Raw genomic sequence first — 17,890 nt, 5'->3', positions numbered from 1 at the left:
ACATTAGATACCAGGGAACCTGAAGAACCCTGCCTCATATCTTTTCTTCAAAGGATAGAACAAATGTGCAGTGCTACAGCGCGTCCACTTTACGTCTTTCCTTCCTGAAAACTAACCTCTCCTTCTCTGGGAACTCAGCTCCTCTCTGATCCTCTAATTCAGTGGTGTTCAAACCAGTCCTTGCCATTCCCCTCCCCTTCTAGTTGGGTTTTCAGACTTTCCTTAATAATTATGAAATATTTTTGCATATGTGCATATTCATTAAGGGTTTCCTGTAAACCCAATTGGCTGGGGCGGTGGGTGGGGAGAAACCAAGGACCAGTTGTTGCACTGCTGATCTGTACTTTTCCAGTCCTGCGGAACTTCCCCCCTAAGCTCTTCCCGTGTAGCCCTCTCTGGCATCCTGGAATTTTCATATGTCCTCTCTACTTCCTCCTGTCAGGAAGCAGGTTTTTAAATGGACTTTCTCCACGAAGCAAGCACCATGCACATCTATAGGAGCTCTCAGAGACAGCAAAAATAATAATAATCTAGTGACTGTCATATCCTTAGTTAATAGGAACTTAAATAGTAGAGAAAAAAAACACAAATATTATAGCCATTGTTATAAAATAGCTAATAGAGGTCCTTCTATTTCATAACTATACAGAATCCAGCAATTTTCCAGTCTCAAACCAAAAAGCAGGACAAATTGCTTTTCTTCGTGCCCTGAAATTCACAAATCATTCTGATTCAGTTTTAGACCACAATCCAGTACCTTATCTGTTAAAATTGTACTCATATCACAGGTTTATGTTTTTGGTTCATCTCTAACAAAAGACTCCATTTTTTTCCCTTCCTGGTCTTTCTATCAAATGAGAGCATCTTCTGGATCTACAGCTTTCTGATGTCACTCTTCACAGTTCACTGGTCACCCGCAACATGAACACAGCACGAGGGACTGCCTGCTTCTGAGCGGATCTGGACTATGAGACAGATTTCAAAGGCACATTGCTCTTTTTTTTTTTGGCACAGTAATAAGATTGCTTTAATGTTAGTGCTAAGGGCCCGATTTAAATTGGTGCCCGTGGTTACAAAACCCCTGTTGCAGAACTAGCAAGGGGTACACACAGAAGCAATGAATTATAGTTTTGCTTCTGCACTGCCATTGGCTACATATATAATGGAAATGTTCCCTTGTGTGTTGCCTTTAGGTCCTTCTTCTGTTAAAACAACCCCCCACCCCTCCTGCTCACCATCGGCTGTGCACTCAATCCTAGGAAAAGTTTCTTCTTATTTTTTTTTTCATTTGTAGAGTACTTTTTGTCCATAGTGCTGCATATTTGACTCCAAAAAGGATATGTATAGTACAAAAAGGCAGAGACTGTAGGTTTGTCTAACTACATGGTTTCTATAAGAGGGATTCCTCCTTATAGAGCAGCTCAAACTATATATGCTGTGTTGGGAATGTAGTCATGATATTAGGATTGTGAGAAGTGCCAGGGAATCTTTAAGGTTGGTACAATGGAAAGGTTCACAATTTAATTCAAGAAATGTTATCCTCAGCAGCACATTGGCCTTCTACACCATGCTGTGACATTGGTTCAATACTAGTTCATAGAATGGATTGCTCAATCTTGAGCTACAAGAATAAGCCTAAAACAAGTGAACAAGTGTTCTCTTTCAGACCTCTGATTCCACTGTATCATTGTTCCCTCTTAAAAGGCTGTCAACAACATAGTATTTTTCTTTTTTCAAAAGATCCACCATGAATCCTTTGTAGAAGACCTCTTATTCTGTTGAAGCTTCGGTATAAGGTGTGAAGGAGTGTTTAAGAAAGTCCCTCAGAGCACCTTAAAGGACCTACCACAGCTATCCGGCCTGGTCCTCCTTAACAGCCATCCCAGCAAAGGATTCTGGGCCAGGGAGGATTCCTGTAGCTTTGGATAAGAAGGCATGGTCCAGAAGGCTGGGGAGGCCCCAAGGAGAAGGCAGGAAGCCAGCATACGCAAGAACTGGATATACTTGATTGTTATGAGACTGCAGAGGTAAGCGGCCTCTATGCTGTATTTTGGTTTTGCATATAAATAAAGAGTTTGTGTGGAACCATAGACGTTTGACCCCCTTTTTGTACTCCTGGATATTTCCCAACTCGCTGCCTCTCCTGAATGACCACAAAGGGATTCCCACCACAGAAAAGGGCAGTAAGGCTCATTACAATACCTGCAGAACACTTTGAAGCTTAATGTTACAGGTGATACACCAGGAGTTTGAAACCCTATCATTGCTTCCTAATAACTTACTGCCTGATGTAGTCTGTAATATGAAATTATATACACATCTGAAATGAGTGCTAAAAAGTAAAAAATATGAGGTACAAGATTAATCAAATCAGCCTTTTAGCAGTTGGCTTGCTAAATCTTATCTCTAAAATCTGTTTTCCACTAGAGCAGGGCTTCCCAAACTAGGGGTCAGGATCACAAATGGAGTCACAAAACCTTTAGCTGGAGACACAAGTGCCTCAAAGAGCAGAACCCTTCAGGCACCAGCAGCAGCACTAGTAATGGAAGTCAGCATGGGGCCTTTCAGCCAGCAAACACTCATACACACTACAGTGGCCCTATGCTTGCATGAGTTTCTGTGGGGACAGGAAGCCCTGCATGAGGAGAGAGCAGGGACCACTGCAGGGTCTGTGAGCTTGCACTGGATCACAGGCTTGCTGCTGACTTTCATTACTAATGCTGTTTCCACTTACAGATTCACAGTCGGCCTTGGAACCAGCCATGAAGGGCAGAGTAGACTGAGTGTGCATAGGGAGATTGCCACTGCTCCTTTCTCCTCATCCACCGCTGAAACTACCCAAGAGAAAAATACTGCCCCTGTCAGCAGCCTGCCCTCTCTTCCCACCAGTTGTCCCCCACCTTTGGCTCACTTATCTTAGAGAGAGTGCTGTCAAGGTTAAGGTTAAGGGTAAGGTAGTATCAACACTCTCTAAGTTAGAGGTTTTTAGCAGTATTTTTACAGACGTTTTTGGTAAAATGATACATGGTTAATGGTGGGTGAAACTTTGTTCAAAACATTTTCATGAAAATAAAGGGAGTAAATGATTTGAAAATCAGTGTGTAACACTAATAGTGTTTGAAGCCCATTGCAGGCAGCATACAATAGATTAAACCTCAGCCCTTTAATCGATCTGATACCTTTTCTCCTTTGAAAAAGTAATACATTTTCAAATATAAAATGACAATTAAGAAGTATTAATAAAATAACTTTTATATGTGGATACATTTTCCCGTGCACTTCATTTTCTATTTGAAATATTGGATATTATTGGGAGATGTTGCTCTTTTTGGATTTTTAACAAAACCTTATATGGGGTGCATACTTTATAAAATATCTGCCTCTGCGTATAAATCAGAGTTATTGTGTACATGTCATACTTTTTACATTCCCAAAATATACACATGTATTTTTATAAAATAGGTAGGAAAGATGTGTTTTATTGCACTGGAAATATTCAAATATACTGAAACATACGCATGTACTTTCAGAGCAAAAATATACGGATATTTTATAAACTGTGCAGCTCCTGCTGTTCAGTGTATAAAATTCTAGTATTAATCTTCATGCTTCTCTTATGCATGTAAATGCTGTACCATGGATAGGTTGAAAATTAGGCTCCCTATTACTTATTAATTTTGCATTTATTCATCCAGTGGGACTCTGGTGCTTCATCACATTATAGCACATATCAAGGTAGCTCTTCAGTGAGCAAAGGTGGTTTTGGTGGCCTTCACAAATGCTTTTGTCATGCCAATTAGGCTAATGTGACTGCAAAGTCAAGGACATCCACAATGTCATTGATGCATTGATTATACAAATCTATAGAAAAATAAAGATTCATCTTATTCAAAGACCCACCATAACTGTAAGCAAATACCAATACTTCTCTGTTCTTGAAGCCTCCCATTTACCGTGAATAAGTGTCTGCAAGTGATCACTAACAGGTCAATACAGTAAAGTGCAGCCGCGGTTACCCTGCTCCTAACCCACTTTCTACCCACTTTTCGGCCGCGTTAGTCCAACCCGCGATACACTATCCCCTTTAACCTACTCTTACCGCGTCCTTAAATAACCGGGTAACCCCTTCCGCCCACGGCATGTATATTACATGTAAACGATCGAATTAGCTATTCCCTCCCATACAGTAACGTGCGCCCCGACTATTGCTTTTTTACCCTGACGTTTTGTCGCGCATTTAACCTGCTAACTTACCGCCTACCCTTACCCCTGCGTTAGAGGCAGGGGTAAGGGTAGGCAGCAAACTTTCCCCCAGCCCCCGCTCACCTGCCCTGGCCGCGTCCATGGGTGCTGGTCTCCGGGGCAGCCCCAGTCCTCTCCCCTCCTCTCGAAGCAACGAAAGTGGAAAAAAGCGAAAAAGCGAAAAAAAAAAGTTGCAAGAGAGAGAGGGGAGAGAGGATGGGCAATCCTACGCTTGGGATTGCCAGTCCTCTCTCCCCTCCTCCCAAAGCAAGGCTGCTTTTTGCGCCTTGCTTCGGGAGGAGGGGAGAGAGGACTGGCAGTGTAAAGCAACGAAGCGAATTACTTTTTTTGCAGCCCCACTCCGGAGACAGACATCGGCGAAGACGACCGCGGCTCCCCTGCCTCCAGCTGCCCGCGAAGATGGATGCCTGCATGGGCGAAAGCGGCCCCTGTGCGTGCAACTGGGCAGCTCGAGGTGTGACGTCACGACGTTTGGCGTCACGGCATGTGACATCACGTCTTGAGCGGCCCAATTGAACGCACAGGGGCCACTTTCGCCTGTGCGATGCGTCCATCTTTGCGGGCAGCTGGAGGCAGGGGAGCCGCGGTCGTCTTCGCCGATGTCTGTCTCCAGAGGGGGGCTGCAAAAAAAGTAAGTCGCTTTGTTGCTTTACACTGCCAGTCCTCTCTCCCCTCCTCCCGAAGCAAGGCTGCTTTTCGCGCCTTGCTTCGGGAGGAGGGGAGAGAGGACTGGCAATCCCGAGCATAGGATTGCCCGTCCTCTCTCCCCTCTCTCTCTTGCTACCTTTTTTTTTCGCTTTTTCCCTTTTTTTTTTTCCGCTTTTTTGCATTTTTTCACTTTCGTTGCTTGCTTTGGGAGGAGGGGAGAGAGGACTGGCAATCCCGAGCGTCGGAGAACCGTCCACTTCCTGGTACCTGTCATTTCAAATGTCATTTGAAATGACAGATACCAGCGTGTCCGTGAAGCGTTAGGCCAGCGCACCCAGGATACTGTATAGCGCTCTATACAGTAAAATGGGTTGCGCGGGCCTAAAGCTTCACGGACGCTTCTTAGACACAGCTTGCATTTGCAAGCTATTTACATACAGTATCGAGCGGTAGGTGAGCTGGACTGTGCGTGCGGCAACCGCGGGTGCGCCCGGCACTAACGCAGCTCTTCTTACCACTCCTTACTGTATCGGCCTGTAAGTCAGTTTGTTTCAACTAATGCAAAATTAAGTTTGATTACATATAGTGGTAATTTTCTTTAAAACGTGGTAGTAGATCGGGGCCAGCCACAGCCTCCACTTTCCACACCAGCTGTTAATGAGCAAAAGGAAGTTAGTTCAAAAAGATTCCAGGTCAACAACCTAGAGTAACCTGGCAGAAAATCAATTGACTGATTTTTTATTCTACCAATACTTACCTGTATTCCTTCCCCTGATACATTTTTAAAAATCGCAAAAATTGAATTAAAAAAAAAAAAGAAATGTCTGTAATCATGTTCTAGAACTAAATATTTTCTAATCCAGTTTTATGGATCATTAAGATTCAACTACAGATTGCAATCCCAAAGGAGAGAGAGCATCAGTGAATACTCAGTACCCTACACCTTGGATCACGAACAGAATAATTCAAAACTCAGCCAATTCTGACCGTTGTTCACTATTGTAGTTGTCTGGACACATGGTAGCCTTGAAATGCAAACTCCTTGCATCATAATATAAATGACCTGTGCAAAGACCAGTGTTTCATTAGCACATTGTGCGATCTATTTACTAAAGGTTTTCTCCCATTTTGTGTCTACTGGAAAATGCTTAGTAAATAAGCTCCTTTAATTGTGAGGAATATATATATATTTCTTTCCACAGCCCATCCACATGGCATAAGCTCTGTTTACAAAATGTTTCACTTATTCCATGCCAATGGAAATATTATAATATAAAAATAATGTATAGCTATAGTATGAACTGGATAATATATAATACAAACCTTTAATGAGGAAACTAAGAGGTCAATATTGAGCAACTAGATTAAGTTTATCCAGCTAATTTGGTCAGGATATTTATTTATTTATTTATTTATTTATTTATAGACTTTTATATACCGAAGTATTGGCACAGGCCTTCACTCCGGTTTACATTTTTAGCAGTATGGATGTGTTGCTGAATAAACCAGCTATATTAAAGTTATCTAGATAAGTTTATCCAGCTAACTTTAGGACCACTCTCAGGCAGCTCTAAAGTTATTCAGATAAGTTAGCTGGATAATGCTGAAAATCAGTTATTCTGCTAACTTAATTCCATTCCAAAATGCCCCCCAGTGTATCCATATAAGTTTTACCCAGCGAATTGCACAACTGAATATACTCACATCAGTAAGAGGCATTAACAGCGGTGGGAAATTTTAAAAATGAGGTTGGTTCAGCTAAGTCTCAATTTACATCCAAATACATACATATAGGGGTAGATCAATAATATCAAAATTACTATCATCTAAGTTCTAAAAATATTTTTTCACATTCAGACTAATTATTTAATATCAAATTGTTCCAATACAAAATACTTTTTATTAATCAATATATATTACTATGTTTTCAATACAAAATTTTTATATAATCAATATATGTTACTATTGAAAACATAGTAATATAAAATGATAAATAAAAAGATTTTGTATTGGAACAATTTGATATTAAATAATTAGCCTGAATGTTAAAAAATATTTTTAGAAATTAGATGATAGTAATTTTGATAATATTGATCTACCCCTACATATGTATGTTTTTGGATGTTGATGTCATGTGTGTGTGTGTGTGTGTGTGGGGGGGGGGGTTATAGTACACTCTCTGTGTAGTTTACCTGATAAGTCTCAATTTAGCCAGACGACGACCTATTTTGAAAAATCATCTTTGACTGTAATGCAGATTATTACACCACATAGTCAGCAGACACACAAATAATATTCAAAGAGAGACTCCTGTAATGACCTTCTGTTATTAGCTATGCCACACAGTGGTTCTTATTAGCTGCATCTAAAGAAATTTAACTTCTCAGCAGTTCTCAGATAATCTGTCAAGATGTTCTTTTAGGTTTCCATTTTCAGCCACTGCCCTGCTTGAAAAGTTAGCTGGATAAATTTATCTGGCTAACTTTGACGGGATATTCAGTGGTGCAGCTATACCATTGAATATGTCTATCTATCGTAAAGATAGCAGGATAGGTTTATCTGGTTACCTTTTGGACTACTCTATGGCACAACCATAGTTAGCTGGTTAAGTTATATGGCTATTTTAACTCTTCCCATAAACGTAACTGGAATGCCTCTATATTATCCAACTAAATGTTAGCAGAATAATGAGATATCCTTTTAAACATTTGCTAGAGAAGTGCCCAAAATATTCAAGTCTGCATTTAGCTGACCATCTCACAAATTATCCAGCTAAATGCTACTGAATATAGACCCCCTTAGAGTTTAGTTTGAAATTCTAGTGTACATCAGAGAAAACAGGAGTTATAGACTATATTTAATTGATTCAAGAAATGGAAATTCAAGTACTATTCATTTATCTATAACGTAGATTATTGAACACAAGCTAAATAAAGCATTTTCTCACCAGTTGTATTTTTTCAGAGCGTATAATTTTCACTATAGCAATGGTTTTGCCTTTCTCCTTCATCCTTTATTCCTCCCAGCTTGCAAATGATAAACAGAGGAACCGTGCAGAACTTCACCTCTTGAAACTAGATGAACTTTGGCTCCTCACTGGACTTTAAGACTAATCTAAACTCAAATTTGATTGACAAAAGCAATGATGTTGATGTTATTCAGCCTGTTTAACTCAGGTAAGCTGATGGGAATGTTAATATTTACTCAGAGCCTGCCCCTGCAATGATTTTGATTTCAGTCAACAGAAGTCTTACAGGACTGACAAAGACCATCATAATTCTCAATAGAAAATTCATTATTTAGCCTATGGAAATAAGTCGACTATCTTAATATCACTTATATAAAGTTATTTTGGACAGGAGACTCCCTAAACTATTATGGTTGTGGCATGAATGTTTTGTTTACCCTATACAGTACTATGCACCCTAAATGCTATAATATTGATAATGAGAATAATAAATATGCATCATGAAACTGGTTTGCTTGGGTTATTTATTATTTCAAAGTACCATTTGTACTGCGCTTGTTCCTGATGCACTCATTAAGATACAGTAGTAGTGAGAAAAATGCCAGATTCTACAAGAAGAGAATGTGATGGTGTCATCGACTGGCTAAAATAGTCTTGCATGATAATTATTTGCAATAAAAAAGGATTCCTTCAGCATAAGTAGTTCACAAGGATTTGTATTACTTTGTTCTGTAATGACCAACCAATGTTCCCTTAAGAGTGCAAACCTACCCGTGTTAACGCTCATTCACTGCATTGCAATACTATCCTAGTTCTGAGGTTTGAAGCACAGGATGCTAGAAGGTCCTGTGAGACTACCTGGTCCCATACAATTCTAATCCCGAAACTACTGCAGCAGTGCCACAAAGTAGACAAGCAGCTAACCCAAGTAGGTTTATACACAGACAACCTGGAAGTAGAGAAGTTGCACAGTGTCACTGTTTAGAGAAACAGGATGCAAACCACGTTTTAATCCTACCAACAATCCTTGCAACCTTGGGCAGGACACTTCATCCTCCACTGCCTTAGGTACAAATATAGGGCTTTTATGTAAAGGTTTTCTTCCATTTTGTGTCTATGGGAAAAGTGCTAAGTAAATGTGGTTCTTAGATTTTAAGCCCTCTGGGGATGTGCATTTTTGTTAGATTAATGTGCTAAATGGGATGAATGAGGCCATTTGGAAAGAACAAACCAAGATGGCTTACCATGAAAATACCTGACAATTTTTAGGTATTTTTGTTTTTGTGAAGAATGAAGCCTCCCCAAAGCCCTCCAGTCCCCGTCCCCCCTCCCCCCTCGCCCCTTGAAATCAAGTCCAGGACCTGGGCCTACCCAGCTGAGTCTTCCCTGGTCCATCTAACCTCCGTCCCAGAGTTAACATTAAGGAAGGGGACCAGGCTTACCCAGGCCTCGAAGACCCACTCAAAGAATTCCAGAGCCATACAACATAAGTGTCAGCGGCATCTCAGCCAGGTGCCAAGTGACATCACTTCTGCGCTGACATCCAGGTCTCTGGTGCCATTTCTCAAGCTACAAAAGGCAGGGAAGGAAAGCGTGGGCTTCACTCCTGGAAACCTGGAGGATGCCATCGCTCAGTATAAGTGGCGGTTGGGGCAGTCTCCAGCCCTAGAAATCTTTTAGTGGGCCCTGGGAAGCCTTATGGATATCTTGGGGGGAGGGAGGAGCGTTGGAGGGGCTCGGTTTGGAGGGATGCTGTTTTCAAATAGTTTGTTGTTTTTTTTGTTTAGGAAAGAAAGTGAACCGACAAAAACACCCCAAAAAAACCAACAACATTAAATGAATCAAAGAAAATCAACAAATATCCCCTCTCCTCCTCCCAAAATGAAAATAATGAACTGAACAAAATTTATAGGGGTAGATTTTATAAATTTACGCAAGCGCGAACAAAAGTACGCTGGATTTTATAAGATACGTGCGTAGCAGCGCGTATCTTATAAAATCCGGGGTCGGCGCGTGCAAGGGGGTTCACATTTGTGCAACTTGTGTGCGCCGAGCCCGGAGCACTGCCTGTTCCCTCCGAGGCCGCTCCGAAATCGGAGCGGCCTCAGAGGGAACTTTCTTTCCACCCCCCCACACCTTTCCCTCCCTTCCCCTACCTAACCCACCCCCCCGGCCCTATCTAAACCCTCCCTACCTTATAGTCTGGGCAATAAAATCCCAGACCTGCAGGCCTAATGGTGGAGGTGGACTTGGACATTATTGCTGATACAGAGACATGGTTCACGGATTCTCATGATTGGAATACGGCCATACTGGGCTATAACTTGTTAAGGAAGGATAGAGATGACAGAAAAGGGAGAGGAGTAGCTCTTTATGTCAAAAACAATATCCAAGCAACTGAACTGCAAAAAATGTGGGGTAGAGAAGAAGCATTATGGGCCATTCTAAAAAAAAAAGATGAAGGTACATCCATTTTGACTGGAGTGGTTTACAGGCCTCCAACTCAAATGGAAGAACTAGACAGAGATCTGGTCGAAGACATCCAAAAGGTGGGAAAGAAGGAAGAATTGTTGTTTGTTGGAGATTTTAATCTGCCGGACATAGACTAGAGAATCCCTTCTGCAGAATCTACCAGAAGTAGAGAGATAGTGGAACCCATGGAACCCATGAGGGAGAGAATTATACTCGACCTAGTGCTCACTAGTTGGGCTAATGTCTCTAATGTCTGGGTGGGTGCCCACCTCAGCACCAGCGATCATCAAAAAGTATGGTTCGATATCGCAAATAGGATATAGAGAAGTCACACAAAGACCTGAGTTTTGAATTTCAAAACAATGGACTTTGTTGAAATGGGGATATACCTGGAAGTAGAACTAAAAGACTGGGAGAAAATGAAAGAGGCAGAACAACAATGGGCCAAACTAAAAGGAGCAATTACAAAGGCAACAAACTATGGGGGTTATTTTGTAAGCCGACTCCTCCCTGACTCCGGGGCGAGTCAGGGAGGAGTCGGGGTGGCGAGGAGGCGGACGCGGTGGTAACTTCGCGATAAGGTAAAACCCATTATTGCTGTCAGTAGCGCGTCCAATAGCACCACCTTTCACAGTGGCACTACTGGGTGCGAAAACTGACAGCGATAACACCGCAGAGGTGCGATCGCTGCTGGCGTTTGCAGGCCCGCCCACTCCTTCGCCACCCAACACCCCGTTAGCACCGGGATTCTCCATTCTCTGCAAGAATGGAAAATCCCGGTCTATATGTTAGAAAAGTAAACAAAAGTAAGAGAAATAAGTAAACAAAAGTAAACAAAAAAGTAAATAAGTAAACAAAAGTAAGAGAAATAAGAAACCGATCTGGTTCTCAAAGGATGTAGCTGATAAAATAAAAAACAAAAAGAACAGCATTCAAGAAATATAAAGATCACAAAAAGAAGAACACAGGGAAGAATATCTGGTGAAACTGAGGGAGACAAAGAAAGAAATCAAGAAAGCAAAAAGTCAGGCGGAAAAAAGGATTGCCAAAGAGGTAAAGCAAGGTGAGAAAACATTTTTCAGATATATCAGAGAAAGGAGAAAGGTCTGAAGTGGTATGGTGAAATTGAAAGGTGACAAAGATCAGTAGGTGCAGAGAGACAAAGAAATGGCCATAATATTAAACAAATACTTCAATTCGGTGTTCACTAAAGAAGACCGTGGAGAAGGACAGTTGCTAGTTAACAAGACTGTGGATGGAGGTAGAGTAGAGGACACTCCATTAGAGAAGAGAATGTTTTTTGAAGAGCTAGGAAAACAGAAAGTGGACAAGGCCATGGGGCAGGATGAGGTACATTCCAAGATACTGAGGGAGCTCAGAGATGTGCTTGTGGGTCCACTGAAGGACCTGTTCAAAAGATACCTGGAAGCAGGAGTGGTGCCACAAGAGTGGAGAAGAGCAGTGATGGTCCTGCTTTACAAGAGTGGGAACAGAGAAGAGGCTGGAAACTACAGACCAGTTAGCCTCACCTCAGTGTGGGAAAATTAATGGAGACTCTGCTAAAGGAAATGATAGTGAACTATCTACAGTCTGGTGAGTTGCTTCAACCCGAGGCAGCATGGATTCATCAGGGGAAGGTCCTGTCAGACAAATCTGATTGAATGTTTTGATTGAGTGACAAGAGAATTGAATCAGGGAAGAGCGCTCAATGTGATTTACTTGGATTTTAGTAAAGTTTTGATACAAACCCCCATAGGAGACTCATGAACAAAATGAGAAGCTTTGAAGTGGGTGCCAAGGTAGTAGTATGAATTGCAAACTGGTTGACTGACAGGAGACAATGTGTAATGGTAAATGGAACCTACTCTGAGGAAAGAATGATGTTAAGTGGAGTGCCACATGGATCGGTTTTGGGACCGATTGTGAGCAACCTGGCGGAAGGGTTAGAATGTAAAGTTTGTCTATTTGCAGATGATACTAAGAACTGCAACAGAATGGACAGGTCTGAAGGAGAAGAGAGAATGAAAAGTGATTTAAAAAAACTTGAAGCGTGGACAAAATTTGGCAGCTAGGATTCAATGCCAAGAAGTGCAGAGTCATGCATCTGGGCTGTGGAAATCCAAAAGAGCTCTATGTGATGGGCAGTGATAGATTAAGGCACACAGACTGGGAGAGGGACTTTGGTGTGATAGTGTCTGATGATCTGAAGATGGCAAAGCAATGTGACAAGGCAATAGTTAAAGCCAGAAGAATGCTGGGCTATATAGAGAGAGGAATAACCAGTAAGAAAAAAAGAGGTGATAATGCCCTTGTACAGGTCCTTGGTGAGGCCTCACCTGGAGTACTGTGATCAATACTGGTGCCCAATATCTCAAAAAGGATAAATGCAAAATAAAGGTGGTTCAAAGAAGAGCGACCAAAATGGTGAGGGGGTCAACATTGGAAGACTTATGAGGAGAGGCTGAAGGATCTGAATATGTACACCCTGGAAGAAAGGAGGTGCAGGGAAGATATGATATAGATTTTCAGATCTGAAAAGTTTTAATGATGCACAATCATCAAACCTTTTCTGTTGGAAAGAAATTAATAAAACTAGGGGTCAAGAAATGAAACTCCAGGGAGGATTGACTCAGAACCAATGTCAGGAAATATTTCTTCACAGAGAAGGTGGCGAATGTCTAGAATGCCCTTTCGGAAGAAGTGGTGAAGACAGAAACAGTCAAGGAATTCAAAGGGGCATGGGATAAACACTGTGAACCCCTAAAGTCGAGAAGTTAGAAATAAAGAAAAGAGTGCATGGGGGTAACTGGGGGCATTTTGTTGCTGTGGCAGTTGCTACCCTTAACAATTTTAGCCTTGATGCTGTTGATGCAACTCCATCATTTCTCTCTGCTTCAATGGTAGTGAGAAAAGGGGAATTGGATTCAGATAGCAACCAACAAGGGCCCCGACCTTTACGGTGTGGGGAACAAATAAACATAGCTAATGTGGTACTTACTACCTTTAATCACTAAGTCCGATACTTTTGATGCAACTCCAACATTGCTGTCTTCTTTCAAGGTAACAGTTAAGGGAAATTAGATTCAAACAGCATCCGAGGGCCCTGACTTTTATGGTCTGGTAAACTGATAAGTATGGGGGTAACCTGCACAGTGCAGCATATCCTGGTATAAGCTTGCTGGGCAGACTGGGTGGATCATTTGGTCCTTTTCTGCTATTATTTCTGTTTCAATGTTTTCTAAGTGGTAGGAGCCTTGTGAGAACCTGTACACCACATGGGCTCAGGGCACGGGGAGCCCTGTGTCTGGGGCTATGCAGGTTAGGGAAGACCTGCTCTCCAAACCCTCCACGAGGAAAGGAGGTGTCACTGATCTGCTACAAGGAGGAACTCCGGTGTTAAACTCAGTTGGGAATAAAAGACATTGAGTTCAAGATCCAGGAGGAAGTTTTGGCTGCCCTTCCTTCCAGTTTGAAACAAAGACAGCTGCTTGCTTCAAGGGGATTCCTCCTATCAGGGATCCAGAAGAAAGAAATAAAGAGACTTGTAAAAACTAAAGAGATCCTGAAGATCTTCTAACCGTGAGTAAGGGAAATCAAAAATCACTGTGGATAACCATCCGGTGTTTTCAACACCCTGCGGAGAGGAGATTTGCTCTCTGTGCCATAAACTTTTCATCATTTTTATCAATTTGAAAGGGTATTTTTGATGGTATCTGAAGAGATCCACCTGGGAGCTCCACTTTATCTAATCCAAGAGAGTGAATGACATTGATTACTTGGCCCTGATATGTGAGTCCTGCACAGACAGAGAGAAAGAAAATATAAGAGAAGAAAACAAGAAAAAACAGTGCAGTTTGAGTTATTGTGCCATTCATCACTGCTGTTTGAACAGTAAAGAGTTTAATTTTGGATACCAACTCAGTGACTCCAGTGTATTTCTTTTGCACTCACTGCACCCATTATAAGTACAAGTCCCCTCTCCCAAGGAAACACACAGGAAAAGGACATGTGTAGAAAAATTGGAAAATTGGCCCATTTTTTAAATTTTCTTTTTGGGGGGATAATTTGCAAACGATGATACTTACACAAAAAATATTGACTAGACATTTTTAAAAAATTGAACATATAAGATCCCTAAAATTTAAATCAAATTAAGGAATTTTTTCCCAGTTTTGCAATTATACAGCTTTTTCCCTGACAGTTCTTTATTGTAATTGATGGGTTCCTTTATTCAGGGAAGTTTTGCAATATTAAAGTTGTACGCAGGAGGAAAGGGAAGAGAAACGTGAATTTAATACATCTTAATATTTTTCATAAAGGTGTTTGTATTCTTACATCCAAAATGCGACTTTTGAGAAAACACCTGTTTTGCCTGGATCTTGGCTTTTTGGAGTGTTGCTAGTATTTGCACAGATTTTTGCTTAACTCTTTGCTACTGTTTTCTGCTGTTGTGACTATGCTAATGCTGTGGAACTTCTAAGTGACCCTGTTAAAACAATTATTAACAAAGGACCTGTGAACTGAAAGTCTGCATCAGTGTCATGTCTGAGAAAGGGAAAAATATAAAAAAATTACCATCTCTTTTCTAATCACAAGTACTGAAATATACCAAAATAGTCATATTTATATCTGAAGGGCCGGAAAATGCAGTGATTGAGAAACAAGGAGATGAAGAGGTAGGTTAGAGGAAGGAGGATGAGTAAGAAGCTGTGAGAGGCAGGGGAAATGGCAGGAGAGAGGGAATGAGAGGAGTGAGAAACAGTGAAGAAACATGCAGGAGTTGCAGTGGAGGAGTACAAAAGGGAAGCGGGATGAGGAGTGAGAAGTTGAAGAAATAGAGGGTTGAGAGGTAGTTATGGAGATGAAGTTACAGGAGACTTAAAAGTAGAGAGAAAAGAAACAATGAGGGTCCATGGATGGATAGGAGGCAGGGCACTGGAAGGGTAAGAATGGAGATGAAGGAGTAAGATGTGTGGAAAAGCTGAAAAGGAGTGGGAGAAATGAAGAACTGGTCTTGTAAGGATGAAAGATGGAGAAAATTAGATGAAAAAGATAAGAGGCAATGAAGAAAGAATGAACAACACATGAAAATGGAAACCAGAAAAAGGATTCAAGAGAAAACAGCAGCAGAGGTAAAATAAGGTGTGATTTCTCTGCCTCCATCCTCCCCTCTCTAAAATCAGCCATGCAAAGTTTATTTGTCTGCATAAGGGAGGTGTACAGTGAATGAGAGAGGACACAGGGATGAGGACCTGAAAGGGTGTGAAAGATAAGGGGAGGGATGAGGATATGAAGGAAGGTGCCAACTGGGAAAACAAAGAAGCGGAGGTAAAGAGTGCTAAAGGTGGATGGTTGGGAAGGGCAGTAGAGGTGGAGGGTGGAAGACATGGGGTGCTAGAGAAGGTGAAAGGATAAGAGGCAACCAACAAATGGTGAAAGAGGCAGAAAGAATGAAGATGGATGGCTGAGAAGAATGGAAGAAGATGACGAGGAGAGGCAGACAAAGTAACAAAGTTAAAAAATTAAATTACTCAAGGAGAGACACCCACTCAAGATTAGTGGAGAGTGGGAACATTGCAGTATTCCAGTACACATCAGATCTTCTCAGCAATCAATATGTTTAATTCTTACTATTTACTACAGCAGAACTGTCTAACCATTATGGTTTGGAGCAGATAGTCGTTAGTATGGTATCAATAAACCTTATTGAATGTTAAAGGTACCTTTACTTAATCAAATTCAAGAATACTTATTACTTACAACACTTGACATAAGGAGAGAAGACTCAGAAGAACTCAATCCTTCATCATTAAAACTGGATTCAAGACTGATTATATCATCAAGAACTCCCTCCATCTAATAAAAAAAAGTTTCAGAAAAATAATTAACAAAATGGTTAGCTTAAAGTTCTATCCTCCTGAATCTGAATGGTGATATAAAAATACTATTCATCTGTGCAACAGTTATTATATTTGCAAGTTTTATACTTGGTTCTGCCATCTTTGCATAAAACATACTAGGTTTTCACCTTAGGATAAAAGTGAGGAACTTTCCAGCAGAGGTTCAAGGGAATGTTCAAGGGGTGTAGTAGATATTTTAAGTGATGTTAAGGGTTCATCCCTTAAGGGGTAGGTGAGAAAGAGAAGGTTAGAAAAGGAGAACTCCTAGAGTCCTTAGGGGAGTCAACATTGCTGAGAACTGCTGAGAGGCAGTCATGAGCTAATAGCTATGGTTTTCTAGTGCTCCAGGATGGGATGGGGAAGTTTCCCATCCTAAAGTTGGAGTAGATTCAGTAAGAAACCTTTATGTATCCAGAACCAAGAGGATTTCTAATCCTAGGGTCAAAAGGATAGAGGTGTTGCCCAAGGGACACCAACCAGATAGAGTGTTACCTTTATTCTTGTAGGAAAAGAAGATTTTACTGGATCCCAAAGATTTCAGTAGGAGTAAACACCTTTGTTGGAGAACTAGGAGTGGTCCCCACATTTCCACCCCAGAACTTCAAGTATTTGAGGATTTATTTTTGTCTCTTGTGACTATGTTGGAGTTACTTTTGGATAAAGACTTTTTTTTATATAAATATCTATCTACCTTTCATCTGTTTGCACTTGATACCACTGGACTCATTCTTTTCTTCAGTAAAGCTATTTTATTTTGGAATACAACATTTGGTGTGAGGACTGTTTTCTTTTTAGTGTGATCCCCTGGGCCTTACAGATTAAGCCTGTCCTCAATAGCATAAATCCATCATTTTTCAAGAGACTGCAGTAAGTTTGATAATACTCAGCAGCCTCTGAAGTGTTGTCTCTTGAGAAGGGACTGGGGAGTTACATTTGTAAGATTTCACTTTTTTGTTCAAGTAAGAAGTCTGTTGTCAGTCTAAGAGGTCAATATTCTGTGGGCCAGTGAATGGGAAAGTAACCCAGATTTTCAGTAGAACATACCCAGATGATGTTATCCAGGTAACTTTAGGACAGTTATTTTTCTGACCAGACTTAGCCGATTAACTTTTGTCTGGGTAGCGCTGATTATCAGTGCTGCCCAGACAACATGAAACTGCACCCCGAGAAAAGACCCATCATCGCCTTTTTGTAGACAAGCTAAATGTTGTGCTGGTAACAAGTTACCAGCACAAAATATAGCCAGCAAGTTGATGAACATTTTCAAATCTTATTCTTTGTCCAGGTATCTCCAAAGGAGACCCAGACAAAGCCTTTGAATATCATCCTCTAAGTAAACATAAGCAGCCTTGTGTCCATTTTAGAATTCTAAAAGGTTACTCTGTCTTCACTCAGTAGGGTGTCCAGTTTCCAGATAAAGGGGGTAAATATTCAAAGGCTTAGGAGCTTGTTCACTAAAACTCATGCTAATAGTTTTCACATGGTAAAAATATTTGAATGTATAAGGGAACCCCAAATTCTGCCCTTTACTAGCAATGTTTGCCCTGTAGTGGAATGGCAATTGTGACCTCAAGAGGAAATCCTGCTAACAGTAGAAAATCAGAGGTTTCAATCCAGACCCTAGCCCTATGTGTGAGGT

The 17,890-nt window shown here is 41.1% G+C and overlaps 1 protein-coding gene across 4 annotated transcripts in view; it reads right to left on the bottom strand.

The window, feature by feature from the left end:
• Positions 1-17,890, bottom strand: part of TFEC (transcription factor EC) — a 258,336-nt gene that overhangs the window by 69,489 nt on the left and 170,957 nt on the right. For 3 of the 4 annotated variants that reach the window (XM_029616393.1, XM_029616391.1, XM_029616394.1), the window contains exon 3: positions 16,112-16,207. In XM_029616393.1, coding sequence (XP_029472253.1) covers positions 16,112-16,207 — 96 coding nt within the window. Of the gene's footprint in view, positions 1-7,858; positions 7,977-16,111; positions 16,208-17,890 lie in introns of those variants that run through there. The other variant, XM_029616395.1, reaches the window with a different exon arrangement.

The sequence above is a fragment of the Rhinatrema bivittatum genome, chromosome 9 (assembly GCF_901001135.1).
Source record: "Rhinatrema bivittatum chromosome 9, aRhiBiv1.1, whole genome shotgun sequence".
Taxonomy (NCBI): Eukaryota; Metazoa; Chordata; class Amphibia; order Gymnophiona; family Rhinatrematidae; genus Rhinatrema; species Rhinatrema bivittatum.
Note: the sequence above shows the minus strand (reverse complement) of the source record. Positions and strands in the feature narration are given on the sequence as shown.